Raw genomic sequence first — 27,791 nt, 5'->3', positions numbered from 1 at the left:
CTTCCCTTTGCCTACAGAATAGAGCATCGAATGTCTGGCCCCCTCTTCCAGGCCTTGGACCGTCTTGTTCAAGTCCCTTCCCCTCTCCGTGCCCTCTTCCTGTCTCCCTGCACCCTACATTCTAGACACATTCAGTGTGCCCCTATTCTCAAACTCAGCTACCAAATGCATACCCTTACTCATCTTGCCCTCTCTGCCTCTCTTCCCCCTTTCTTACATAATGTCCTTTTCCTCTGAGGCTTAATTCCAACATCGTATCCCTGAATTCATAGATTAATTAGAACCTCCTTGAGTCCCACATGGTCTGTTCTTTGCACCATTACATAGCACAACCTTTAGCACAGTTTTATGTGTGTCTATCTCCACAACTAGATTTGCTTCTTAAGGGGCAGGACTGAGACTTCCTTATCTTTACAGCTCTGACTGCTTCACACATGTTTGTGGAATGAAGGAGAACATCAGCAGTGCAGGTGGGTTCAGGTTAAGGGCCCACAGTGGGGCACCTGGGTGGCTCAGCCGGTTAAGCGTCTGACTCTTGATTTCGGCGCAGGTCGTGATCCCACGGTCTGTGGGTTGGAGCCCCACGCTGTCAGTGCAGAGCCTGCTTGGGATTCTTTCTCTCCCTCTCTCTCTGCCCATCTCCCGCTCAGTCTCTCTCTTTCAAAATAAATAAATAGACATCACAGAGAAGAAGAAGGAAGAAGGGCCAATAGTGACGTCAGCTGCCTACGCCAGGGGTTCCACTAATGGTGGGTCTGTATCCATTGAAAAACAGTTGGCTGCTAATAATAAAGTGCCAAAATTAGTGGATACTATACTAAGAGCAATGAAAACAGATTCAAAATTAATACTCTCCTTCAATGTGAGAAAAAGGGATGCTGGAATTGTAACCAGATACCCCTGAGCATATCATCAGTCTGACAGGTAATGGCAAGAGAACTCGCTGGTAATGGCTCCTGTAGGTAGTACCAAATGGTCCACAAAAGGACACCGAGAATGCTCAGGTAAGGCCCTTGGAGGAACGGGATGAGAAGCTCGGAAAAGAGGCAGAGCTCCCATGCTCCTCCTGTTATCGCCACACAGACTCAGAGAAGTACCAGCCACACAGCGGTGCTCTCATGAGGATACAGGCTCAGGAGAGGGCTATGTGTGGGGCAGCCACGGCGGGGTCAGGGACCAGTGGGGTCTTGGGACACCAGCTCATCCCTACTTCTCGGTAATGTGTTTTGATAAAAGAGAGATCAAGAGCCTTCCTTAGGTACCATAAAATCCACATCTCATTTCTCTTCCATGAAGACATCTCCCAAATTTCTCCCTATTCTGAAACGATCAGAAGAGGTACGGATTAAGGAGCAGCGTGGATCCAAATGTAACGAGACACCACACTCCTCTCTATCTTAAGATTTTGGCTTCTATAGGCTCGGACTACAGAGAAACTTCAACTACAGTTTCACTTGTAGGTGCTTTGATTTTTCCACCGTGAGGGGGAGGAGGTGTTACAGAAAGCTGAAAACCAAGTACCGTGTTCATGTTAACGTTAACATACGTGGTCAGGGCCAGTGTTAACATCCGGGGCCGATGCTAACTCTCTCTTCAGGGTAAACAAGTAATGCCACTGAATTAACTGCATGGTGAATGTTAAAATGTTTCTGTTTCTGTGAGGAAGTAACCACTGATTCCACAGGAAAAGTCAAGATGTAGCCTGTTTTTCTGACTCTGCTCTCTAAAAGGAACATTACTTTAAAATAATCTCATGCTAGTTCTCAACCTTAGCTCCTTTATTTGGCAAACGTCTCAGAAAATTCTACTTGGTTACTGGAGTTATCCCAAAGTGAAAAAACAGCATTTCCAGGAGGCCAGCATTCACTCCCATCCTTCTTTTGCATTTATGTAACTCAATAGTGGCTTTGTTTTCTGTCTGTTCACACACACAGCACACACAACCAGAAACTCACGGCAAGCCATCCAAATGTTTTTACGACTCTAGATGTACGTATGGCGGGCAAAATTAGCTCTTATACTGATCTCTTACTATTCTTTTCAAATACTCTGAAACTGATACTACCACACAAATATTATTTGAGAACAGACGTCACTTGGGGAGTAAGAGGTCCCGCCTGCCTGGCACGGGCAGTGCCCTTCTGCCAGGGAGCGCCTGCGGCTGGTCATTACTCAAGGTGGGCTGTGTGCCGTCCTGTGCTTTGAAAAGAGGTACCCCCCAAACTGGCTCACAGAGGAAGCTAGCAGGCTGACTTCTTGAATCTCCACCACCTCACCACCCACTTTATTTTAAGGGTTGCTGGGGCCAGTGAAGACTTAGTTAAGCAAGATCACAAGGCTTTTCCTCTCTTTTGAGATAAGCTGAGATCTTTCTACTTCCTCCTAGTCTTAAAGAGCACCCCCGCCCATGCCACGCCCCTCCCCAACCCCAGCATCTGGATGTTAATGCCCAAATAGGTTTAGAGGATGAACAGGAACGCATCTTTCAACTGCTGTGAGATTTTTTTTCAATTCTGTGGAATGTAAGAATTTTCAAGAATGTTCTGGTCACTGTGAGAAAGGAAATGTCTAAACCTTTTAGTGTTAATTTCAGTAGATTCTTTTCCCTACATTTTTGTCAATTTTGGCCAAGAAATAACTAAATGTTTTTAAAGTAACTGATCTTAAGTGTCCTCTGGAGCTCCCTCTCACTTCCCTCTGCAGAAACAAAACACCAGGGCTTTTTGACCGTATGACAAAAATGCAGCAATTGAAAAAGTCATGATCACCAGCCTGACAGACAATGCCTCCATAGTCTGCGGGACTCCACTGAACACCAGCTTTTCATTTACATGCAATGCATTTCACTGCGATGAAAACAAGGAGTTGAATGGAATGGACATTTAGGAAGAGATGGTCCAAGATCAGAGTCAGTTCTTCATTTTTCCAGAAGCATTCTCACACCAAGACAAAAGGGAGAAGAGATTCACCCTCAAGATCCGGATTTCCAATAAAATAACTTTTGCACCCCACCACATCCTTCCCATAAATCAACTCACAGGGCCACACGTACAGTGTTAACATTAATAGATTCTCATTCAATTGATCTCTTCAGATTGTGACCGATTATAATTTATCAAGTTATGGATAAAGCATTCAGGATCCAAATAGCTGATGACAAAACTTTTTCCTGAGTAGTTCTGTATAGGTTGAATTATGTCCTGATTTGTACCCCTAAGTGACAGCACTCCTAATGTGTCCAAGGAGACAAGGCCCTCTGTAAGCCAAGTGCAAACAGTGGAATGATGGTAAAAACAAGAGAGAGGGTTTCAAATAGCAGCAATGACTGACAAATTAGATACTTGAGTCCGTAATTAAGCACAGCATTTTACCACAACTTAGCAGTTAAAATGCTGTTCACCCAGGGAACAGGACCAAGTTGAAACCTGTCTTCAGCAATCTGTATCAACCAGGATTCTTCCAGAATTATGTAAAAAAAAAAAAAAAAAAAGTTTTTTTTTTCTCTAAATGACTCAAGGTAATGTAATTTGGGTGCTTTATTCAGGCTAGAGTTTGAACAAACTATATTCAAATTCAAGTCACTGTATGTACCTCTGTCTTTTTCTCTCTTCCTACTGTGTTCTCTGTGAACCAGAGCTACCCCTGGCTTTCTGACCAAACACTTCATGTCAGCTGTTAGGATTGGATCCTGGAGATCCTGTTCCGATGAGCCTCCAGTGACAAGGTCAATTTACAACGAGGAATAACTCCCCTGCCCGGTTAGGAAAATATGGCAATTCATCACGCTGAGATAAACGGATCATCACGTCACAGCTGCTGGCAAGATGTCAGAAGTTCACAGCCCGGCACACATCATGGATGCCTCTTGAGAAGAGCCAGTTTTATATCTAAGAGTGACACTAAAGAACAGAAAATAAAAACAGATTGCTTGCAGGACCAGCTACATCGCGAATGCTAGTTCTGCCCCGTGTACTCGGGTACCTGGTACAGCCGTTCACTGACGTGGGGGACACACTAGAAAGAGGAGGTGATGGACGAGTGGGAGCCCACTGGTGCTTGTAAATATGAGCCACTAATGTGACATCCAAGGGCAGACATTCAGTAGGTAGTCAGGCAAATGAATGTGCAAAGTACAAAGGAAATCAACAGACACCATTAAGGAACTGCCCACGTGCGGGATGGCTGACGTTGCTCAGGCAAACAAGCTACTCTGAGACACTGCACAGCATGGGATTAAAAGAAAAATGAGGAAGGAGCCGTGGAGGACACACAATTGGTGGGGAGGGGGCGATGAGACAGGTGCAAAGAGCTGCCAAAAAAAAAAAAAAAATCAGGAGTTAAGGTTTTGGAAGATGGGGAAAAGGAGTCTGAAGGACGGAGCAGCGAATGGTGTCAGATAAACTAAAGACACCACATCCAGGGGCTTTAGCTCAAGAAACAGGGAGGGCAGGGACTGTAGCCTGAGTGACCTCAGAGAAGCTCAAAAGTTCTAGGATTTAAGGGTCCTCAAGTCAAACCAAACAACTATGATTCAGGTGGACAGCACCTGTGGTGTGCAAGTTCACATTAGAAACTTCTAACCACAGCTGACTGCCTTATTAGAGGAAGAGGAGGGATTACATGGGTACTTGCTCTGTCTCAAAGCAGAAAATGACAGTGAAGATTGGCATGGGAACTGCATTTAGAGAGCACTTCCTTCAAAACGCAGACTGATGGGGCACAGGACTGGGGCTTCCTGTGAGGTGCTGGTTCGGAACCTCTCTAAGTGCAGAAATGCTCTCCATCCAGCTGCTTAGAGCTGAGAGCAGTGGGGAAGCGGGGAACGGTGGCATCCAGGTAACACTTAAAAGTGCCAAAGTGGCTCAGATCCAACACCAAATATTTGCATAAAGGCTGGCGATGCTTCCTCTAAAAACACAAAGACAAAGGAAAATTCTTTATGCTAAGATGCCTGTTGTTTAGGCAAAGCTCCTGAAATAGATAAGCTCTTCAGAGCATATTAACACAGTTCGGGGCTTTATTACCAATCCCACATTATGTTTAAACACAGTAAAGTGTTCAGTTCAATGTGCTACAGCAGAAATTTTGGTTTTAATTCTACCCTTGCACTCCAGGTAAATTTGAGGCCAAAACAGTGATTCCATCATATTACTTACTTTTTTTAATGTATTTATTTTGAAAGAGAGAGAGAGAGCGAGAGAGAGAGAGAGAGCGCACACACGTGTGCAAGCTGGGAAGAGGAAGAGGGAATGAGAGAATCCCAAGCAGGCTCTGCACTGACAGTGCAGAGCCTGATACAGAACTTGAACTCACAAACCATGAGATCATGACCTGAGCCAAAACTAAGAGTCAGATGCTTAAGTGACTGTGCCACCCAGGTGCCCCCATCTTACCTATTTTTGTTGAATAAATATTGTTCCTGTTAAGAAATACTATTCATACAAATACTGTCAGATTCTATTTCAAAAGGCCATCTGGAGAGCATAAAGCTCATATATTTAAACCAAAGAGAATTAGACTTTAGTCTATTTAGATGGCAAACGAGTCATCTGTTTTTACTGCATTGGTTTCTCTCAACAATGTATAGAGAACACAACTGAGTGAAATAATTCTTGTTAGAAACCTCAAACACCAACACATATTGGTATGTTATAAAAACCATGCCCTTGGTATTAAAGGAAAAAGGAAAATCTGTTCCACAAGTATTTACAAAAAAAAGAAAAGAAAGAAATATTCCCAATGACCTTTAAGTCTGGGATCTTGCATAAAAATACAAGAAAAACTATACTTCTACGAGCAGTCAACTTGTGTTTTCATCTGAAATGAACCGTGCTGGAACCGGCCGCGGTGAACGGAGCGGGCAGATTTGTGTAGCAGACGTGGGCAGGGCAGACTTGGGAGAGCTGCTGGCTTCAGCTTAATACAGCTGGTTTCTCTACAGTTAAATACAACCTAACCTGGGGAAGGAAAATAAATGGAAGGAAAATTATGTAAAGGCAATACTTTGGTCTCAGTATTCAGCTCATGCTGTTATCGGTAAGGCAAGATTCAAGATATGGTGGACCCTGGCATTTAATTTGACCACTTGTGATACATCTGAAAGGAGTCACTTTCTCCTACAGATTGCCCAGGTACAAATGTGAATGTCCCACAGGGCAGGACTGGTATGAGGGGGAAGGTCGAGTGCACGAGGAGAGCCCAGCAGCCAAGGGCCTCACTTCCCAATCTCAGTAAGGTGCTCTGTTCTCAGTAACACCATGAAGGGGAGGCTTTTCAGTTATGTTTTACTACACTTCATGGAGAAAATGATACTCCCAGGTAAATTTATGAATCTGGGGATTCATGGAGGACTCAGGAAGTATCCCTGATGAATGTCATGAGTCTATTCTATATCTAAGTATCTCTGAAACAATAGCAAAACAAAGTTCCTCAAATAGGATCTTCTCTGTGACTCCAAGTGGAAACTTAAAAAAAGAAATACTGCATTACTAAAAATGAGCAATGATGGGATAGGAAACCCAACTCTTTAAGTTTTCACAAAGGAAGAATACCCAACCACCACATATTTCAAAATGAAGATGAGCCAAGTGACCTGAATATCCTGCATTTGTAGAGCTGAGATTTTACAGGTCACCTAAGCTCTCCATCGTAAGATCTGAAATATCAGTCCTGTGTCCTCAAGAATACCCAACACTCAGAAGCCTGAGAGGTTACATCTCCCTGAAAACCACTGGTGGCCTCTGCTCCTGCCACTTTCATCTGTGAAGCCTGGAGGGTGCCAGGGCCACTCCAACAGTTTTACGGGGAGAGCACTCAGATTCCCCTTCCCCTGGGGACTGGGTGCTGGTTAAGATGAACGGCAGACACAGGGACCTGCAGAAATAACCTCTCGAACTGAGAAGAGCTCCATCTGGGGAATAACGCAGTTGACGGGTTCTCTAGCACTAAAATCTGCCTGCATCATAAGATGATAATTAGCTACAAAAAATATTTCCACTTTTGAGGTCAGGAGGTTCAGCAACAAGCTTTAGTTTTTGTTGCAGAAATTAAATTCAACATGGAATCAAAATACATCCTGTTCTTTTCTTATATGGAATACTGTATAAAGAAATTAACACAAAACAATTTAACTTGTAAAAGTCTGATGATTGTCCTGAAAGAGAAAGAAAATAGCATTAAGAGGGGAAGAAAGGGCCCTTCTCTAAACAATGATTTCCTAAAGCTCATCTTTCAAAATGTGGGCCAAACCATGCATTCTAGTTCACACACACCTTGGGGAGAGCCAAGTTTGGAATGTGTAGAACAAAGAGTTTATTCAGAGATCTCTTGGATGTTTTTACTCCTCAAAAATGAAAGTAAGAGTCCACATGCTCAATCGTTTATTGAGATAAAGAGTTAAGCTCTACAAATCACTCTCCAAGATTAAGTGAGCAATTTTAGAAAAGACAGCTAGTTTTGTTGGTGGCGGTGGTAGTGGTGGTTTTTACTGAATTAGTTTTACATGGTATCCTAGTATTTCTGAACTAGTTAAGTGACAATGTTTTATGCAATAGATCAAAAGTTAGACTTAAGATAAACGACCTCCAGCTTTCTGGGGCGCCTGGGTGGCTCAGTTGGTTAAGCGTCTGACTTCGTCTCAGGTCGTGATCTCACAGTTTGCGGGTTCGAACCCTGTGTCAGGCTCTGTGCTGACAGCTCGGAGCCTGGAGCCTGCTTCGGATTCTGTGTCTCCCTGTCTCTCTGTCCCTCCCCTGCTCATGCTCAATCTCTGACTCTCTCAAAAATAAATAAACATTAAAAAAAATTTTAAAAACAAACAAACACAAAAACCCTCCAGCTTTTCTGCTCCCAACGTGAAACAATCTATGACTACGAAAGCATAGCTGGGGCCCATTTTCCTTGGCACTCTGTACCTGCTGGACCTGGTTTCCACTGCTTAGCTGAGCCAGACTCACGTTTTGGCTCCCACCTTCCTTCTGCCCCACACAGCTCCTGGAACAGACAGTTCTCCCCAACTCTGGGGATTCCTGATCCCTCTCCAGTGTGGGGGTCACAAAAATATTTGGAGATATGATCAAGACAAGCAGAAGTGTTGAGGAGAGGGCAGGGAACAGAAAAAGGTTGGCTTCTTCTAGCGGGCGACTAACAGCTTACTGAATTAAAACGGTCTCCTTCATTAGCATAGGTAATGCACAGTGCTATTATTTAGAATGTTTACAATCTTTTTTTTTTTTTAATGTTTATTTATTTTGAGAGAGGGAGAGAGAGAATCTCAAGCAGACTCTACGCTGTCAGCACGGAACCCTGTGGGGGTTTGATATCACAAACTATGAGATCATGACTGGAGCCAATACCAAGAGTCGGACGCTTAACCGACTGAGTCACCCAAGTGCTACTAAAATTTTTACAATCTTCGTTAACAAAGTGACACAGACACCCAACCAAACACCTGCATTCTTTTGCTACTATCCTATCACTTCTCCCCAAGAGACAAAGACTATCGAAGATGACAATATGGTCAATGTCACCTCAATGTGTCTGCCAAGTTCTAGCCCATCATAGCCATTAAGCGTGCAGTGATGGTTTCTGTTGCTATCATATGGAGATGAAAGGGCAAAGCACAAATACCATGACTCAGAGCTGAATGCTCTGCTGGAACGTATCCCCTTTCCCTCTCACAGCTTTGGAATGCTCCCATGCTTTGAAAGCCACTGGGGCATGCATCTGTTTCAATTCCTGATTTCTAGTAAACCATGGAAACACCTAAAGCTAGTGTCTGTGTGTCTGGTGCTCCTCAAATCTGGGGCAGACTCGGAGCAAACCTTTGAAGGTGCACTCACCGCCTCTCCAGGGGGCGCCCATCACTGGAGATGCTTCGAGGGATGTTGGCGGCTCTTTCTGGAGGAGCCATCTTCCCGTCTCCTTTGCCAGCATTCAGCCTTGAGGTCATGGGGCTCTGCACCTGGGAGGGGACTTGAGCTGAGTGAGGCCCCTTGTTGGCATTCCTCTGCCATTTGTTATTATTTCGGAAGGGAAACTTGAATTCGTATGAAACCCCTTCGTTCATTTTGTATTCCATCACTGGCATGCGGTACGTTTCAGAGCAACTCCTATTAGGGACACAGAAAGAAGAAAAATTAATATTGCTTCTTTTTGTGGGTGGAACCACACTGATTCTCATTAACAGTTGAAATGGATCAAACACTTCATTCTTTGTTTCAAACTGTCTTTTAATCATCGGGCCCTATAATTACCGTCCTTTCAAAAACCAGAACCCCAGGAAGTACCACACGAGTGTATTTTCCTTTGCTGCATCTCAACTATTGAGTCTGAGAAAGGGAGTCTTAAAAAAACAGCGAGACCCACAGTCATCGGGGTGAGTGGAGGGGGTAGGTTAAGGGCAGAGTCAGGACCCCGGCCTGAGCAGGAAATGCAGCCAGGCGGGCATGACTGGGTCTCAGAGGAAAGAAGAAGCTTTGTGCACCCTTTATCGAGTGTCCTGAACTGGGGACCCAAAAAGGTATTGGATTTGTTGGGATCCTAGTAAGTGGGGTTACATTTTGAAATCCAAATTGAGAGCCAAATTTAGCTCAGAAGGAGGGGGAAAAAAAATCACCAGGGAACAAAGCATAATCTGAAATCGGACTCCCTGCCCAGCAACCCAAAAGCCAGAAATGTCCCATAGCAGCACTGTCCCCAGATAGCAGCCTGAGTGAAATTAATGTCAGGCAAAAACGTCTTCTACTGCTTTAGCCCCTTTTTTGTGCTACCATCCCAACCGCCAAACCTTAGGAAATGTGGAACCCACTTTCCATTCCTTTTACCCAAACAGCCAAGGAAGGTTCAGTCCATTATTAATTTGATTGACAGACAAATTAACTGAAAAAAACCTATGCCCACTGAAGCATTAACTCAAACTGCGCTTTTGAATTTCACTACTAAGTGAAAAAAATGACTTTTCTGCTTAAAGGAATTTCAGAGATTGAGAAGCAAGTGGGGAGCCTGGGAAAGGAAGGGTTAAGAGTGATTACGAAACATTTTAGAGAAAGAGGAGAGTCCGAGCAGTTCTGCCCACTAGAGACATAATGCGAGCTGGTAGCCACGTGAGAAAAGTAAAAGGGAACAGGTGAAATGAGTTTAATATTATATTTTTATTTAATCCAATGTATCTAAGATGCTATCATTTGAACATGTAATCAACAAATATTAAGAAATTAACAATGAGATATACATCCATCTAAATCTAGTGTGTATTTTACATGTTCAGCACTTCTCACTTTGGACTAGCCACGTTACAAGGGTCCCTTGGCCATAGGAGATGCGTGGCTCCTGACTGCATCACACGGGTCTGAAGGTTAGGTCTTGACTTGGGAAATGGGGTTGTATGGTGGGTGCAGAAGCCAGTGGAAGGTGCTGCTCTCTTAGGACCTTGTCTGCATGTCTCAGGCCTAATTTCTGGGTTTCTAACATGTACCCCACAATACTCCCTTCTCCCACGTCTCCACGAGAGACACAACTTTTGAGAAGGGCTGCCTCTTCCTTTTTTTTTTTTTTTTAATGTTTGTTTATTTTCGAAAGAGAGAGAGAGAGACAGAGACAGAGCATAAGCAGGGGAGGGGCAGAGAGAGAGGGAGACACAGAATTAGAAGCAGGCTCCAGGCTCCAAGCTGTCAGCACAGAGCCCAATGTGGGGTTCAAACCCATGAACTGTGACATCACGACCTGAGATGAAGTTGGACGTTTAACCGACTCAGCCACCCAAGCGCCCAAGAAGGGCTGCTTCTGAGGTGCGTGCATTTGCTGGGGTCCCTGCCTGCTCAGTCTCAGTCCACATCTCCAATCAGCAGCTTTTCTTACAGTTCTCTTACCAGTCCTCCCGACTCCCCAAAACTCTAAGTCAACCTTAATCTGACCCTCCACCCAAGGTTCCGCTGGACCCCTTAGAAGCTTTGACAGTGGCTTTCAAACTTTTTGGACCATGAGCCCAGTAACAAATGCATTTTACACTGTGATGCAGCACGACCCCCCTCCCCCCCACCACCACACACACACCCTTCCATTCTGCTGTATTCTGTGTTAATCCATTTCATTAAAGAAACACACTGAACGCAGCCTCCCAAATGGATTTCGTGATCTACTTAAGAGTTACAACCCGCAGTTCGCAAAACACTGCTTTACGGCACATTTGACATGACTTTTAGCAGTTAATGACTTCTTATGTAATAAACCTTTTCTCTGATAGGAGGGAATGTCACCTCAGGCTTTGACATAATTTCTAGCTTTGATTCTGATCTCTCTGACAAAAAGCTGCAATACTTTTCTGATTCTTAATAGAGGTATTACTGTAGTATGGTTTGAAATCTTCCATTTCTGACTAAATATGGCATATTATATCTCATGCTCCGGTCTATAAATATAATGCAAGAATCCTGCAACTTGCAAAAGGGATATTAATAAAAATTGGCAATAACCCATGGGAAAATTTCCCTCCACCTCAAAATCGGGACTAGCTTTTGCTTCACCCCAGCAGTGGTCTGTTTAACTTGAAAACTCCATGGATCATATCACTCTATCATATATATAAAATATCCTTCTGTTGGGTGCCAACCACCAGCACATGCACAGAACATTACCACCGTGTGTCCTGAGCACTAGCGTTTCCAAAATTTTCCTGTAGGCCATGTTTTCCCTTCTCCATACCCTACCCGCTAAGAGATTCTCTTGCTGAGTTTTTAAATTTCATGGCACTTCCTATGTACCTTTACAGGTACAGGCTGCTTCTCAAGTCCATATTGCATCATGGCTGATAATGATAGATAGGGATAATAGAAACAATAATAATGTACTATGAAATGGACAAGTTGCTTTCATCTTTTGGGCCTCAGCTTCTTTGGGAAACAAAAGGTTTGGAACTGGTCATCGCTAACTTCCTTCTAGTTCAAAAACTCTTTGAAATGGTCTCTTAAGCTACATGACATTTAACACTAAAACCAGTGAGAAGACTCCAAAGATTTTATCTTCTCTGTAGTCTATTTGGTTTCTACCACTCCTACTAACATATAGCTAGAAACCTTCTGCACAGTCGATAACAGAATGCAGTAGGATAAAGCCTAAGGAGGGAGAGAAGACTCATTCCCAGAAAACGAAAGACGACGGATTCACAATGCTAAACCTCGACCAACTCGCCATGTCTAATCGCCTTCCAAGGTGAACAGACCACCCGCTAGCTTCCCATCACTTACTTATCTCTGCAAATACAAGAATGATACATGGAATCAAGAAGCGGGCAGTACACTGAAGACCAAAGATAAAGGCCAGCTTTTCGTGACCCACGTAAAAATTCACCAGGGGATTTTTATCATGTCATTCAGGTAAAGGTTGGTGTTGAGCAGTAACTAACACTGATCAGGGGCCAGGCACCATCTGGCTGCACTACAACAGTAGGTACCACTGTCCCTGTTTAGGAGCTGACGAAACAGAGGCCTGGAGAGAGTCATCTGCCCAAGGCTACACAGCCAGGAAGTGGCAGAGCCAGGATTTGAACTCAAGGATTAACCCGCACGGGGGTCAGCCTTATTTTAATCACTAATTGAAGGCTACATCTACTCCCAGGCCCCAAACTTCTTCACTTCAAGTGACTACTGCATTTCACTCAGGGCACAGTCTGTGACAAACCTGTAAAAAGCTATGGGCCACAGGAAGTGCAATTTCAGTATTTCGGGGCTAAGAGACACATGGCGAGACGCTGAAACCCTGGTGGTTGAAAAGCCACTCCTTCTCCCTACTTTTTCAGCCTCTTTATTCTTTCTTTCTCCCTTAGTTTCTGATTACCCATCACTCTGTCCTTTTCCAACACTAAAAACACAGGTGGAAAAACCATCGTACAGCACACCCAACAGAGCATCACAACACTGGACTCTTGAATCAGCAGTCAGATGTCTTGAGGACAGCTAGGTCCCTAATAAGCCATGTGATTTTTGTTGGGGAAAAATACTTAACCTCTTTGCACCCAAGCTCTTTGCCTGAAAAATGGGAGATCTGAACCAGACGAACTCTCACAGCCTTTCTGGCTCCAAAGCAGTAAGCTTATGCATTTTGAAATACTTGTATTTTAAAATTGAGACAAAACTTTGTGATCCATTCTATTTAAAAGGTAATTTGGTCCTTTTATGTAACTTGTTTGTTTTTAGCTCTTCCTCCTGAATGGTCCTTGATTGCTTTCTTCAAAAGCTGTAGGCTAGCAGGCTTCAACAGAATAAAGGTCCACCACTCCCCCACAACACCACTCGGAACATCACAAATTTGGGTGCAACTGTTAATGGGGTGTTTTTCATCCTGCCAAGACATGACTGCTGAGGATTCAGAGGTCACAGACACCAACAGATTAATGCTGGTCAGGTTCGGGTCCTGGCTCCAGCACTCCAGAGTCAGGATGGCTGGGGGTGAGGGCCAGGCCCCCCCCCCCCCCCCCCCCCCCCCCCCCCGCCATGTCTGACGGCTCACGCCCTGGGAAGCTTTCTGGTGGAGTCTGCAGGTAACCACCAAACCTCTTTTCCCAGCTGCCTGCAGCAGGCTATCTTGCTAGCGGGTCCTGCCTGACCACCTCCTCCTCATTGTTTTAATGGAAATGAAGACTTTTTTTTTTTAATGCGCAATACATAGTAGGAGCTCAGGAGTTTTGCTTTACTCCCCCTGTCCTTTCTTCTCTTAAAAAACCCCTTTAGTTTGAAAGCAATTCATAGAGGATCTGCCTATATCCTAAGAAGAAGGAAAAGAGCCCTATTTTACTTTTATTATTGGAGCTCCACTTTGCCGTTAAATTGTCTTTTTCATTAAAACAAAAAGACCTGCCTTTCACAGCTAAGGACTCTCCCATGTGAATACACACGGGTGATCGCCTATGACCCCTGAGCATCCTGGGGACGAGAAGCAGGCAGCTGAGGGGCAGTGGGGCACAGGGTGCCTGGGGGAGGCCTGTTTGTTCCGCCTCACGCTGGAGCTGCAGTAACAGCCGACAAAGGAGACAGTGACTAGTCAAGGAACAGAGTAATTAGTTGCTAGGAAAACAGCAGTGGGAGTGTGAAGTGTGGAGGAGAAGAGAAAAATGACAGAAGAGCATTATCTTACTTTGTTGAAAATTACAGCAAGGTGCTAATGCTTCAACTGTTCCTTTGAAGTTGCTTCTAAAGGAGGGAAGGGGAGAGTGGGCTTCCGGTCCTCCAAAGGCATGAATGGCGCCATTTCACACCTGCCCAGAAGGTGTGACTGTGGGTTTCCGGATGGAAACTGTAGTGAAAGGCACAGAGCATGCTTCCCAGGGAAGGGGTTCTGCGGTGGGGGTGGTGGCAGGGGGTGCGCTGATCTCTCATCCCAGCATCCCCATCCCACACCCTCAGGGGGGTAGGTTCCTAGCACCTCTCTGTCAAGTGATGCCCGCTCTACTGGCTAGGAGAGTGGCAATGAGTGACTCAGCAGCAGTGCAAAAGATTAAGACAAACACGGCTCATTCATTCAGGGGTGTGCGGAGCCGGTCTGTCCTGGCTTGCGAGAGCAGACTGTGAGCATCCGCCCCCACTCTGCCTTCAGTGGGTTCGTGCTGGTAGCTTGAAATCAACCAGAGGCAGTATTTACACCATGGGAATCAGCAAATGCTACAAATCAAGGTTCCTGTCCTCAACAGAAAGCGAATGTACCAGCAGATCCCTGCTGATACTGGTGTGTAAAAACCAGATCTGTGCCCCAAGCATACAGAGTAGTAGTTAAGAGCTTGGATTCTGAAGTGAAACTTAAAGTTGCCAGACGAGCTTGGAAAGTTAGTAACCTCTCTGAGTCTTGGTTTCCTTTAAATAGGAATGATATTGATATTATGACCTCATAAAGTAGTTATAGGGATTAAATGCACTAATCCATGTAAAAGTGTTTTTTCTAGGATCTGGCAAATTAAATTGTCAACACATTTTTTAGTTGTTTTTAGCAACACACCACAGAAGACCTATCTAGCTTAGTATACTGCTGTAGATAAACCATCTCCTACCACAGGCCTATCTCTCCAGGGCCAGGCCTTCTGACCCATCCTTTCAGTAACCACCAACCACAATTCAAAGTCGGCAATGTTGCCCATTCCACCCAGTTCATCACATACACTCACGTACACCTATTTCCCTGCCCGCCCCCCCCAACTGGGGAGCCCAGAAGCCAGGGGAAAGGCCTCTGAACAGAAGGATGACGCCACACCATTTACAGACTCATTCTGAGAACATCAGTCCTCAGACCAGCATCTTTAACTGTACTATAGGTAATTAAGGTTGACAAGTTACAAAGCTTAGTTATCGTCTCCAGTTTATAGCTGCCTGTTTAGAAGCAATCAAGTAGACAGTGTGAAGGAGAGACCAAGGGACAGAAGACAGAGCGACCAGAGGAGAAGTACAGAGTAGCTGGAGAGCCTGTAAGGACCTAGCAAGCACTTCCGTCCACCTCCAGAGTCATTCCTGAATCCCAGTTCAGCAAAATGCTTAACAGTGATGATGATGTGCTTGAGAAACCCAGAGAAGACCGGGTTAACTAAGGCAGGGCACGTGTTTCAGAATAACCCCCCTTCCCCCAAAGAGCTAAAATACAAAGTTCTGGATATTTTGGTTTCCAGAGAAATCCAGTCATCCAAAAGGGAGCATTTCTTAAAGGTATTAGACAAAGACAGCTCACCGTATTCTGACACAGGCACTTAGGCTCTGGGCCATCTAGGCAGTAAGCAGGATTCAGAAATACTACCCTGAGTGCAGTCTGGTCTGCAACACTTGATTTGAAGAACGGAAGTACATTCAGGTTGTCATTGCTGCTTACTTTTTAAAAGACACAACCCATAATAACTGTTTACATATTCTGCCATCTCTTGTTCATGAATCTTTGAGAGGACAGGTCACGTTTTGGGGGGGGAATGTTAAGGATATTGTCTTGGCTTTAGAAGGCCTAAGAATTAATTGCCAAAGCTTAAGAGAAACTCTTAGAAAATAATGGGCTGAAAGCAAATTAACAGATTGAAAAAAACTAGTGAAAATAACATGGACATGCCCAAAGGAGAAAAGAAACAGTTGATTAAATTTGTTCCATCAAGAAACCTCCCTAGAGACCGAGAAATTAAATTTTCAAGAATGCTGCTGGCTGGGCAGGAACTGGGAGGGGCGGGGAGCTCCTGGGCTTCCCTCTGTGAAAGGCCGGGAACCAAACTGCCAAAGCATCACGAGCAGCACCAGCTCGTTTGAAGCCGATTCCCGACACACAGATGCAGTTGAGCAAACACCTGCTAAGTCACGTCCAGGGTTCCAGGCTGAGACAGCAGGGGTCAAAATGGCATTCCGAAGTTTGGACAGAAAGAAGAATGAGAGTGTCATGGAACATAAAGCAAAAAAGCCTGACGGTCTGTGTTGCTCAGGGTCTTCTAATAATAAGTGCTCAATGCTTCTCAGCTACTGGTGCAAGATGTTTAAGACGGGTATTACCAGACTTCTCTATCTGTAATGGCAACTTTCTAAATCCACAGATGTAAATCCTGGGAATGGTCCAAGTTAGTCACTCTTCCCAGCTGCTGCTGACACATGCTGAAAGGGAGCTATGTCCCGAGTCAGACTTTCCACGGACGGAACTTTGAGCGCCGCGTGTAACCCGGCACGCTTCGCGGCAGCCTCCTCCCCCACCCGGTAGGAGATGATGTTCTACGTGGTGCACAAACCCGGCCTTGGATTCCCAGGTTCACAGCCGCCAACGCAGACCTACCTCCGTGGGGTGCAGTCGTCATGCGGGGGGATGATGACAACCTTCACCGTGACAGATGTCCTCAGGAGATCAATCATCTGCTCGTGGCTCAGGGTGGCCACCGCCACCTTGCAGATCTCCACCAGCCGGCTGCCCTGCCTGAGCCCTGCCTGCCAGGCATAGCCATAGGGCTCCACGTCGGCCACGATGCCCTCGTAGTTGACATGGAAGCCAAGCTGGCCCAGCCCGTTCCTTCGCAGAGTCATCTCCACTGATTCACAACCTTTTGACACAAACTGGACAAGGAAACAAAAGGTATAATGGTTTAGCGCCGTAGGGGGTTAAGTGGTGGACAGGGAACTTGGAAAACACTGCAAGCAGGGTAATTCTGAATACGCTGCTGCCGGCTGAGGAGCGGTGTGGTTACTTCCCCTTCACTAACCTCCATTCATTAGGCCAGAAAGAACATACTTGTTGCATCCAAAGCACTCAATGACTTCACTGAACTTACAAGGAAACCCTCTCACAGAGACCTACGGGGAGCTGGCAGCCAAGAGGGACCGTATTCTGCCACTCGCTTCGCCCTTAAGAAATTCACGGCAGCACAGACACTCAATCGAACAATTCTTCTCGACGGCTAAAGCAGACTGGCTGGGCTACGTCGCCAGCCACCAGGGCAGTGGGACCAGGTCACACGCAAATGGTTTCCAACACAAACGCACAGCAAATGTGTCTTCTCCCACTGGTTCTACTTTTCCTTCTGAAAAAGGAGGGAAACCAAGTGTGACATAAACTCTGGGTTGCTTCAGATCACCAGGGAATTTTCAGAGGAGCTAATGAAATAGCACCCACTAGGGCAACTTGGTTCTAGTCTGTACTGAAAGCTTTATGAGAGGGACATTGAATGTAGGTCAACGGAAGGAAAACACTCACCTGCAACCTCTTTACAATCTCCTTGATATCCTCGTTATTAATTAAACTCTCCACCGAAACACATTCTCCTCGCTCGTAGAAGATTTTGAGGCTGGTGTCAGTCGAGGTCCACCCTATCACATCTCTGCAGGAACAGTTGAAAACCACGCTCTTTGTTTCCTGCTCGATGAGGACGATGAATTCGTTGGAGACCCCCAACAGACAGTCTATTTCCATAGCTGTGTTGTAGTCTTTGGCCCGGACGGCCCACACAATGGCCCCCATGCTACTGAGTTCAGCTCCCGGATATGGCTTAGACTTCTCCTTCTTCTTGGAGGCCAGAGAGATGAATGGGAACTTGCCAGATGGGTCAATTGGGGTGTTGGTGACATTCTTTTCTGCCAGATCTTTCAGGTATTCCTGGCGGGTCCGAGTTGCCATGGCCCGAAACTTCTCTGATTTATGAGCAGCGTTTTCTGCGTTAATCACTTTGGCCAAAAGGAAGTCCCTGAACACATTTGACTTAGGGAAAGTGACCCCTTTGGGGATGGGAGGTCCAAAGGAAGGCACATCTCTGGACCTGGTGACAGCCACACTAAGAGACAAAGCAAAGGTGAGAGAGGAGCGTCAGTCTCCTGAGCCTCGCGGCACGAGAATAAAACACACTTTCTCAAAGACAAAGACATCCCTCAGGAGGAAATTGTCACTGTCCAACAAGAAACAGTACATACTTCTATTTAACAGGAACACACCTTTCCATTCAACCACATTTAGGATTTAGGATTTAGAGAACATAAACTTTTCTGGTGGCCAAAAAACCCCAAAAGGCTTACAGTAAAAAAGTATTTCACTAACAGATAGTAAACCAAACATAACTCCATGAAGAAAAAGTTCATTGTAATATTCTACCTTTAAATACCTACTGATCATTTCCAAGCAGGGGTTATTATAATCAGCGTAACCTTTCACAACAGGCATAGATTTTGTAAGAACACAAATGTGGTCTCCATTTTAGACGTGATGCCTATATATGTGGACAGCTTATAATGAAAAATATCCAAAGATGCAGGACATAAAAAAATGGATTAAATTGAAAAAAATTCAACAAACATTACTTGTTGACCTATGCAACCAGACCAAAAAGCATAATTTTAAAATGAAAATTGAAATTTCAGTAAGTATTAAAATGAATACGATTTTTACAGTAATAGCAACCATGTTTTAAAATTGTATTTTGGGGGCACCTGGGTGGCTCAGTCCATTACGTGTCCAACCTTGGCTCAGGTCAAGATCTCACGGCTCTCAGGTTCGAGCCCCGCATCGGACTCTGTGCTGACGGCTCAGAGCCTTGAGCCTGCTTCATATTCTGTGTCTCCCTCTCTGTCTGCCCCTCCCCGCTGCTTGCATTGTCTGTCTGTGTCTGTGTCTGTCTCTCTCTCAAAAATAAACATTAAAGAACTTTTTTCTTAAAATTGTATTTTAAGCTGAGCTATTCTTTGGTCCACTTTCTCTACATTTGGTATTTGATTCTGATAATTTATTTGTGAGGAAAATATTTTCCTTTTCCTCCTCCTTTTAGGCAAGATCAATTTGAGAAATCCTGCCCCAATCACTTCTTCTGCATAATACTGCTAAAATTGGGCCTAAGATAAGGACCATATGAGCATCTGTAATAACCTATTATTTTTAATTTCAAAAGAAAAAAAATCATGTTTTTCCTAAAACAGTAACAACAGAAGTTAAATGGAAACAGAAAGGTTCTGTGTTTTCTACTGTGTTCTCACGGATCTCATTCTAGGACCTTAGCAAAGTCTGAGAGGGCTGGAAATGATGATTCTAACAGAGCAAACATCTCTCTTTTCAAATTACCTAATTATTTAAAAGTGAGTCCATATGCAATTGTACCAACTATTAGGGCAGCAATACAAAATGCTTTTTCTGCATTTCCAAAATGGAAGAGTCATAATCAGAGAGTGTACATCTTTCAAAGTAAATTGAAGAACTCTGGTTCCATTACTATTTTTGTTTTGTTTTAAGAAGGGTTTACTTTAACATATTTAGCTTTGTGTTTCAAAAAATGATTATTTCTTGTGACAACAGGAGAAATAAATAAAAATCAGGAACCTCAGGACAGAAGGTACCTATTTTGTCTGAAGATGCCATGGAATGCCCTATTTGGTGGTTTTCATAAATGTATTTATTTATTTATTTATTTATTTATTATTTTAAAGGACTATTTAGTTCACTTCATGACAAAGAAAGCTGGCAAGCAACACTCCCTTTTCTAACTGGAGAAGGGAATCCGCAGAACCTCCATATGCATTTTAGCCTAATTAGACCAGTCTTAGAAAGGCAATTTTTCTCATCTATTGTGAACTGTCTGGCTTCAATGCTGACAGCTGTATAATTTTAATTTGATCATTTTTTTCAAAAGTCAAGCGAAAGATGCTAAAATCCAGATATGCTAGCTTTTCTAAGAGGAATCCTGTAAGGATCCAGAAATACTCATTTTTAAATCGGCAATTTCTTCTCTTGCTAATTTCACTTCAAATTGTCACTCTTTCTCAAGAAGCAGCTGTGGTTTTCTCTTAAATAAGGAGAGGAAAATGTTTATCAGGGGGCACCAATATGAGCACCATCTATCCATTTGCCCCTTAAACTTACTTAAGGTTTTTTACAGATCTACTTATTAACTGTTAGAACTTTAGACAAACATATACTGAAAACCCAGTGATAATTAGAAGCCTCTAGAATGAACTATGAGGGAAAGAACTGAATCTTGAACATATAATTATCGATGAATCATCATGGTAGGGAGGTAAATGATATAGGAGCTAAGATCAGCTTTGCATCATTAGAAACAGAACACTTATGGAAGATAAGGAAGATGATACCCTGGGATGCTTTTTTCAAACAAAGGATTTCATTTTGGGTTCATCTAACTTCAAGGTTTTCTACAAGGTTAAAAGCTCATTAATTTAGATGCCACAGATTCTGAACTCCTGATAATAAGGCCTGCTTTAAGCTCAGCCGAAAGTATTTTTGCCTCTAAGAAGCCTTTCTAGAACTTCAGTTTGCTATATATAGATGCTTAAGATGTATTAATTATAAATGGTTCTTGCTATTTTTAAAAGCAGATTCCAAAGGGCTTCTGCTTGGACACTCGTTAGCCTCATAGGCAATACTCTGTCTCCTCAGAAATAATACATTCTTTACAATCACAACCATGCCTTATGTGATCAGCAGTATTGAGGACTAGGATGTTCTACTCAGGAGGGTTACCCAGCAGCCAGAAGTTCAGAGGCTGAAGCAATTAGGGAAAGGTAGCACTGGAAGAGAACACAGAGAATTCAGTGTTCCTTGAACTGTCAATAAAATCTTGAGTTTCATCTTAAAATTCATCTTGAACCTGCATTCTGCTGAGGAGTATCTGCGTCCGTTTTAACACAGAAACATGCTCTGTCCCTCAAACCCTGGGAGTATGACCGAAGGACCAGGAAGGTGTCCTGAGTTTTACTGATGTTTGGCCTATCCTTGAACCTCTATTTGAGCCGCTGCTATGAATTCTTCACCTCTCCAGGAAACAGGCTGTGAGGAGTAAAGTGATGTGCCCAGAGCCTCTCACAGAGAGCCAGGACTGGAATTCGAACTTCTGGATGGCCAGCAGCGTGCTCTATGACAAGACCATACTATTCCCCCTGAAGGAACGTTTTTAAACCTTGCACTCTTGAGGCACTTGCAAAAGGGACCATCCGTCCACAAGAGTCACACTGTGGAAGAGACCACCATTAGGCTGGGCTTCATAGCATTTGCTGGCATCAAAGACCCTGGATAAAGTAGCAGATCTTGACACCCAAAGCCAATTTCAAGATGATACATAGGAATGTTCCAGAGAAGTCTGAACAGAAGTCTCAATGGAAAAAAAGTGAGAAGACAACAATGCCTGAATTTCTGAAGCACCGTGGAAATTCCAATAAACAATTCCAACCCCAAATTTAGAAGGAAGAGGACTCAATGTCAAAATGGTAGAGGGAGGTTTCCCCTTCTTGGAGCCTGGGTCAGACTGCCAGTTTGGGGAGCATTCTGAGAAAGCAGGCCCAGGCAAAGGACAGGAATGACCAGCGGCAGAACAAATGTGTGCCTGTCATTCACTCCCTGGGGGGCTCTCGACTTCTAATAGGATCAATTCCCCCACACTCATGGGGCACCTACTCTGTGTCAGGCACTGTGCGCATGTTGAGGATCAAGGATGAGAGGTCACACAGGCTCAGCCTTCCAGCAGCTCAAAGTCTAGTGCGGCTACATCCAGTGGTTTGAGAGCTCTTGTGGGAGGTGTGGGGTGCTACTGAAACCACTTAAGAAAGGCATTTACCTAATAATCCTGGGAGGGCAGGGGAGCCCTCCCACAAAAAGAAAAGCAAGAATTCGTCAGGTGAAGGAGGGGCAGGGGTGTGTAGGAAGAGGCATTCCGCACTTCTCCCCAAATGGTTTGAAACACCAAGAGTGACATATTCAGGTTTTTGTCTCAAAAAGGTCAGCTACACTGGACAATAGGGATGCTGACTGGGGCTTGAGACGGACCTTCTGAAAAAATCTCCACCACTTGACCCACTTTGATTTTTTTTCCTCCTAGCTGAAGCTTGCATATTTACTTATTTTCATTCAAGAAAAGAAGGGCGTGCACATTTAATATGCACACACCACACTCCCTGCCTACACTAGATACTTTACTTATGGGATTTCAAGTAGATGTCAAGCAACCTTCCGCTGCACAGAAAGGGAAATTTAAGATCTGAGAGGTTTGACAATCTGATCTGATTCCAAGTGCTTTTTGCACTATATCATACTGCTGCCTTTCAGCATTTATTATATTTTAACCTCTGAATATGGAAATCTTTGAGAGGAGAAACCTACATTTCTACCTTTCTAAACGTACTGACCACAATTTAACACTCGTTTTCAAGGCTCAGGTCATTATAACCACTTACTACTACACTAGTTTTAAAACTAATAATTCTTTAACGTCATCAAATAGTGAGTCAGTGTTCCAATGTTCAATTGCTTAAGATGTCCTAAAACTTTAAAAATCTTTTTATCTAACAGGTCCAAATAAGGCCCACACAACACTGCAATTTGTCTTCTTCTTCTTCTTTTTTATTCTGTTAATTCCCCTCCACTTCTCTCATTCTCTCTTTTATTTCTTGCATTTACATGTTGAGGAAACAGGGCTGTTTGTCACACAGAGTTGCCTGGAGTCTGAGTTTTGCTGAATACAGGCATGTTTACATGAAGAACATGTAAACTGGCTCCTCCAGAGGTTTGGTCAGATTTAGGTTCAATGGTGGGGGAGGGAACAAGACTAATTCATAGGTGCGGTTGTATCCTTCCATTATGAGACACACATTTGTCTCTTTTCGTGACATCTGCAACCTCTGAAGATCAGTGCCTGGGTCTCTTAACTCATGAGTTACTAAAAAATGCTGGGAAAAATTTTTACACCCTGTTTTAACAAAGTGAGGCCCTCAGGGGTGAGCTAAGTATATTCGGTCCTTTGTTTCCAAACCAAATGACTCCAGACTGCTGTGCTTACTCTTCACTTTGAGGTGAAGAGTTTTTCTACATCTCAGGAATCACTTAGTGATGTCTCAGCACATCCTTGCCACTGAACCGTTCTTCATCTTTTTGATTTGTTGCTTCTAATCTGCTCTATCAACCAGGACCAGATAATTAAGCTCAGTGTAATGATACAAATAAAACAAGAGACCGGGGGCTCTCTTATCAGGTATGAGCATAAGCTTTAGTACAGACGTAGTGATTAATTTCTGAGTTCTTGGCTATGTCTACCGTTCAAGGTTAACTGGTCTCTGGAATTAGTTAGAAATAGTCAGTTTTTCCTATTATAAATAAATTATAAATTATAAACTTTCCAATCCCTAGAGAGATAGAACATCCATTATTTCAGGACCTCATTTCCACATCCACCATAGGATTTTTCTCTCGTTGTTCCCCTGTTATATTCCAGGGCCTAGAATAGTGCCTAGCATACACATGATAAGAGCTGCAAAGAGCTGGTGAAAATAGATGAACAAGTTCCAAAGTTGTCTTTTTGTATACAAACTAATTTGCATGGTGACATTGGGTGAATTCTCCTAAAGCTCTCTTTATACCGTGCTACCGGATGGCCTTGCATTCCAAAGGGCTCCACTGCCTCGTAACCCCATCTATGGCAGCACCTTCTTCTGGCACCTGCCACCCCCCACCCTTTCCTCTGTCTACACTTCTGTCTACACCACTGGCCACTCCTAGAATTATTTCTTTTTCTCCCCCACTGAATTTCCTCCATCTATGCTCTAAAACATATGCCAAACCCCATTTTGTCAGTTCAACGTTCCTTATAACTTCAGCCTGTACGGACCCCGCACTTCTCCACCTGATCACAGCAAGAAGCTCCTTTGAGAAAACCCCTTTTGTGCTTTCCTCAGCATACGTGCCAAGGAGATGTCAATAAGTACATGTGAGTGTTCTCTGGGGAAAAAGCTCAGAACAAGAGATTTTCAATGATAAAAAGTATTTGAATCCCTCTAACTGTATCACTGTAGAGTTAAATTAGATTTAAATCTAATTTAGTAGAAATCAATGCAGCTCTATAAACTTTTCAACCAAAGTACCGTAAATAAATGAAAGAGGCCCATAACTTCATATCCTTAGTATTCTGGGGAGTGGCTGGGGTATGAGAAAAACTCACAGGTACAGAAATTCTTTGGAAGACCTATTCTGCTTCATGATACATTTATTTTCAGAGAACATAAACCCTTCACACTCTTTCCCCCAAGCATTAACTACAAGAGAGTTGCCCTATCTGCTCTGGGACCTGAAGCATCTCCTGACATCCCCACACACTTCGGGAAACATGCCTACCTCACTTTGAGTTGGACTGAGAACAATCAAAATACCTCAAATTAATAACAGGAAAAGATCTCTACTTTTGTTTCTTGTGATTCCTTTTAGTGATACTGCAAGTTGGTACGTGCTCTTGGATTTGCAAAAGGCCCAAGTTCACAGTTTCTAAGCAGGGCACTGGGTCTTCAAACATGCTTGGCAACTAGGAAATCCCAGGCCAGCTCATGTGCCATGAGCTGGGGTGTTCACTGTCTTCCCACAAAGGGTCCAGCATCACATTGCATGGTGGGGCTAAGAAGATGGGCTCGCCAGGCAGCAGATTAAAAATAAGAGAGATAGCAAAAAGCATGGTTTTCAAGGCTGGGGTGGGGAGTTTTAAAAGAACAAGACAGGGGTGCCTGGGTGGCTCAGTTGGTTGAGTATCCGACTTTGGCTCAGGTAATGATCTCATGGTTTGTGGGTTCAAGCCTCTGTGTGGACAGCTCAGAGCCTGGAGTCTGCTTTGGATTCTGTGTCTCCCCCTCTCTTTGCCCCTGCACCCCCCCCCCCAAAATAAATAAACATTAAAAATTAAAAAAAAAAAAGAATCAGACAGACATCACTTCCTTCCTTAGCAAAGTGTTGAAGAAGGTTGAGAGACCTTTCCTCATGATCAGTCTGTTTAGACTTACCCTGGCCATATTTTACATACTTTAAAAAGTGACACTCAATTCAGTCATTCAAAAGCTTTTAAAAAGCATGTCTGGAACAATCCGAGTATATGAGTCAACTTTTCCAGTTGCAACTTTTATGAAATCTAAACATTATTTCCAATGAAAATCAAACATCCTAATTGAGATGAGCTGTAAGTCTAAAATGCACTCCAGATTCCAAAGTCTTACTCCAAAAATATGTAAAATAGGTCAGTAATTTTTAAAACTTAAAAATCACCTATTGAAATAATAATTATTTGGACATACCAGGTAAATAAAATGTATTATTGGGTCAAAAACTATACTGCTAAAATTAATTTTACCCATTTCTTGTTACTTTAAAAAGTATGGCTATTAAAAAATACAAAATTAATACATGGCTTGCATTACATTTCTACTAGACAGCACTTCATGTAGACAAGGGCTTTTAAAGAAGAAATCTCTGAAACAAACCGCGAAGCTTTTCACTCCCAAACATCATAGTGACCATTTCAAAAGGGGTTAGCTTTCTATCAGAGTTCCATGAAATCCTTGCATAAATCCAGTACAGAGTGTGTTTCAATTGCTTGGGGATATTTTCTAAGTGCAAATAGCCATCCCTCCCAGGTACAGTCAAATGTTCTGCACTTAAGTCTGTCATTCTATTCTAAATAATAGCCATATTATTCTAAATAAAGCAGCTTCCAGGGACCAGATTCTTGGTAAGAGGCTGCAGATCTAGGTCTGTTCTGTTGGAGTTCCCACCCCCTTAGCCCCAGAGTTCTGGAGCAGCTTGTAGGTCAGCAGCAAGGGCAGCAAAGACCCGTGCTTCACAGGGCATGTGAGCAAGGCAACATGGCTGAGCAGTGAAGGGGCTGGGCTCTAGAATCAGACTTAGTGCATTACAATCTAAACTGCCTGGTACTAGCTGACCTTGGGCCAGGGACCTAGCCCCACTGCTTAAGCTTCCTCACCTGAAAATGGGGGACAAAAACAGTACCTAATGCATGGGTTTTACAAATTAAATGAGGTAACCCATGTAAAGTGCCTAGAAATAGTGCTGGGCTTATCACCAGAGCCCAACATATACAGTTATTAGGGGCTGTGCAAGGAAGGTAGTGGTTTACAGCAGTCCGGAGTAACCTTTCCTTGTTTTGTTCCCTGAGCTTGCTTGCTCCCCTCCCGTAATTAACCTGCACTGACTCCCAAAAGTAGACAGCTGTGGCTCTCACAACAAACCAACTGTCAGTCTGTACTGGCCACTTTCTGGGTAGGTGGCTTTATTAATTTAAAAACAAATATCCAGCATTAGCAAAGCCTAATCTTCCAAATTAAGGATGGAAAGACAGGATAAAATTCCATTACTTTAAACAGACAGATTTCTATTAGAAATATCTGGTTAATGCTAGAATAGCCTGACACATCTTCTTGGTACTATGACCATGTTGACCCAGCAATTCAGGTTCTTATCTTTGTCAACGCCCAAAGGCCTCTTGCAGATAGATGCTTGAAGTCGGACACTCACGAGACTGGGTCGACATGGGACACTGAAACAATTCCACCAAGTGCTTACTAGTGCATACAAATACTTTGAAGACTGTAGTCAGAAACGTTAGAGTGAATCAAACCAGTCTTAAAGCAAGGGTCTGGGCTTTTTAGACAATAGTAATTAAAACAAAACTTCTCTACTTATTACATCATTCTTCTCTGCTCTTGCCACACCAAATGCAAAGTATAATTAGCAAGATGAGTAATTAGCTGGTGACCAGATGGTATGGACCAAGGACACCACCTAAGGAGGAGGTGCAAATGGAAACAGCAGGTGTCTAACCAGCGTGTCTGGGCAATGTCAACGCCATCGGGTGACATCATCGCGTGAATCGGCCATCCACACACATAGTTAAAAGACAGAAGTAAATGGCAATAGACTTCCCACTGCTGTTTGAGCAAGCGGAGCAGGATGGCCCCCCACCCCCCCGCACGTGACCCCTGGCCCCGCCCACAAGGCTGCTACCAGGGCGCAGGTAGGTACCTGTAACAAACACTGTCGGTGCAGGGGTTGTGAACCCTGACGATGACAAAAACGTGCTGGAAGTGGGATCGGATGTTTTTTGGGCTGAATGGCTGTGCTCCGGGCTCTTGGAAAACAATTGTGACAATATCATTTCCAATGTGCCGCTTGCGTAGGAGCTGAAAGAAAAAATAAGCAAACGACATAAATGACAACACTCTGCTTTTTTCCTCCCCGATTCCCTTACATAACTGTATTTAAAACATTCACCATTAATTAGGGCATGTTAAGGTAGGTAATCTACAGTTACTGTCAATAATTTAGCCCATCTTACTCCCTCTGAGGAAGGTTACAGAAATGAATATTCTGAAATTTGCATAACACGTAGAGCCCATTCAGGAGCTAACCAATATCTGGCATCTTATGCCAAGTTCCAGCATCTCCAAATTCTCAGTTTCCATAACAACAGTTTTGTTCCATTTTCACAGAAGGAAGAAACTTGCCACAGGGAAGATTTTTTTAGAGATGAGAATGGCTGAAGTAATTAC

General features: G+C 43.7%; 1 protein-coding gene across 18 annotated transcripts in view; it reads right to left on the bottom strand.

Moving 5' to 3' along the window:
- SIPA1L1 (signal induced proliferation associated 1 like 1) overlaps window positions 1-27,791 on the bottom strand; it is a 364,598-nt gene that overhangs the window by 48,190 nt on the left and 288,617 nt on the right. For all 18 annotated transcript variants that reach the window (XM_078448063.2, XM_078448064.2, XM_078448062.2 and 15 more), the window contains 4 exons: window positions 27,265-27,422; window positions 17,683-18,256; window positions 16,771-17,045; window positions 8,841-9,110 (listed from right to left, as the gene is read on the bottom strand). In XM_078448063.2, coding sequence (XP_078304189.2) covers window positions 8,841-9,110; window positions 16,771-17,045; window positions 17,683-18,256; window positions 27,265-27,422 — 1,277 coding nt within the window. The remainder of the gene's footprint in view (window positions 1-8,840; window positions 9,111-16,770; window positions 17,046-17,682; window positions 18,257-27,264; window positions 27,423-27,791) is intronic.

The sequence above is a fragment of the Panthera onca genome, chromosome B3, assembly GCF_046562875.1.
Source record: "Panthera onca isolate mPanOnc1 chromosome B3, mPanOnc1 haplotype 2, whole genome shotgun sequence".
NCBI classification, from domain to species: Eukaryota; Metazoa; Chordata; class Mammalia; order Carnivora; family Felidae; genus Panthera; species Panthera onca.
Note: the sequence above shows the minus strand (reverse complement) of the source record. Positions and strands in the feature narration are given on the sequence as shown.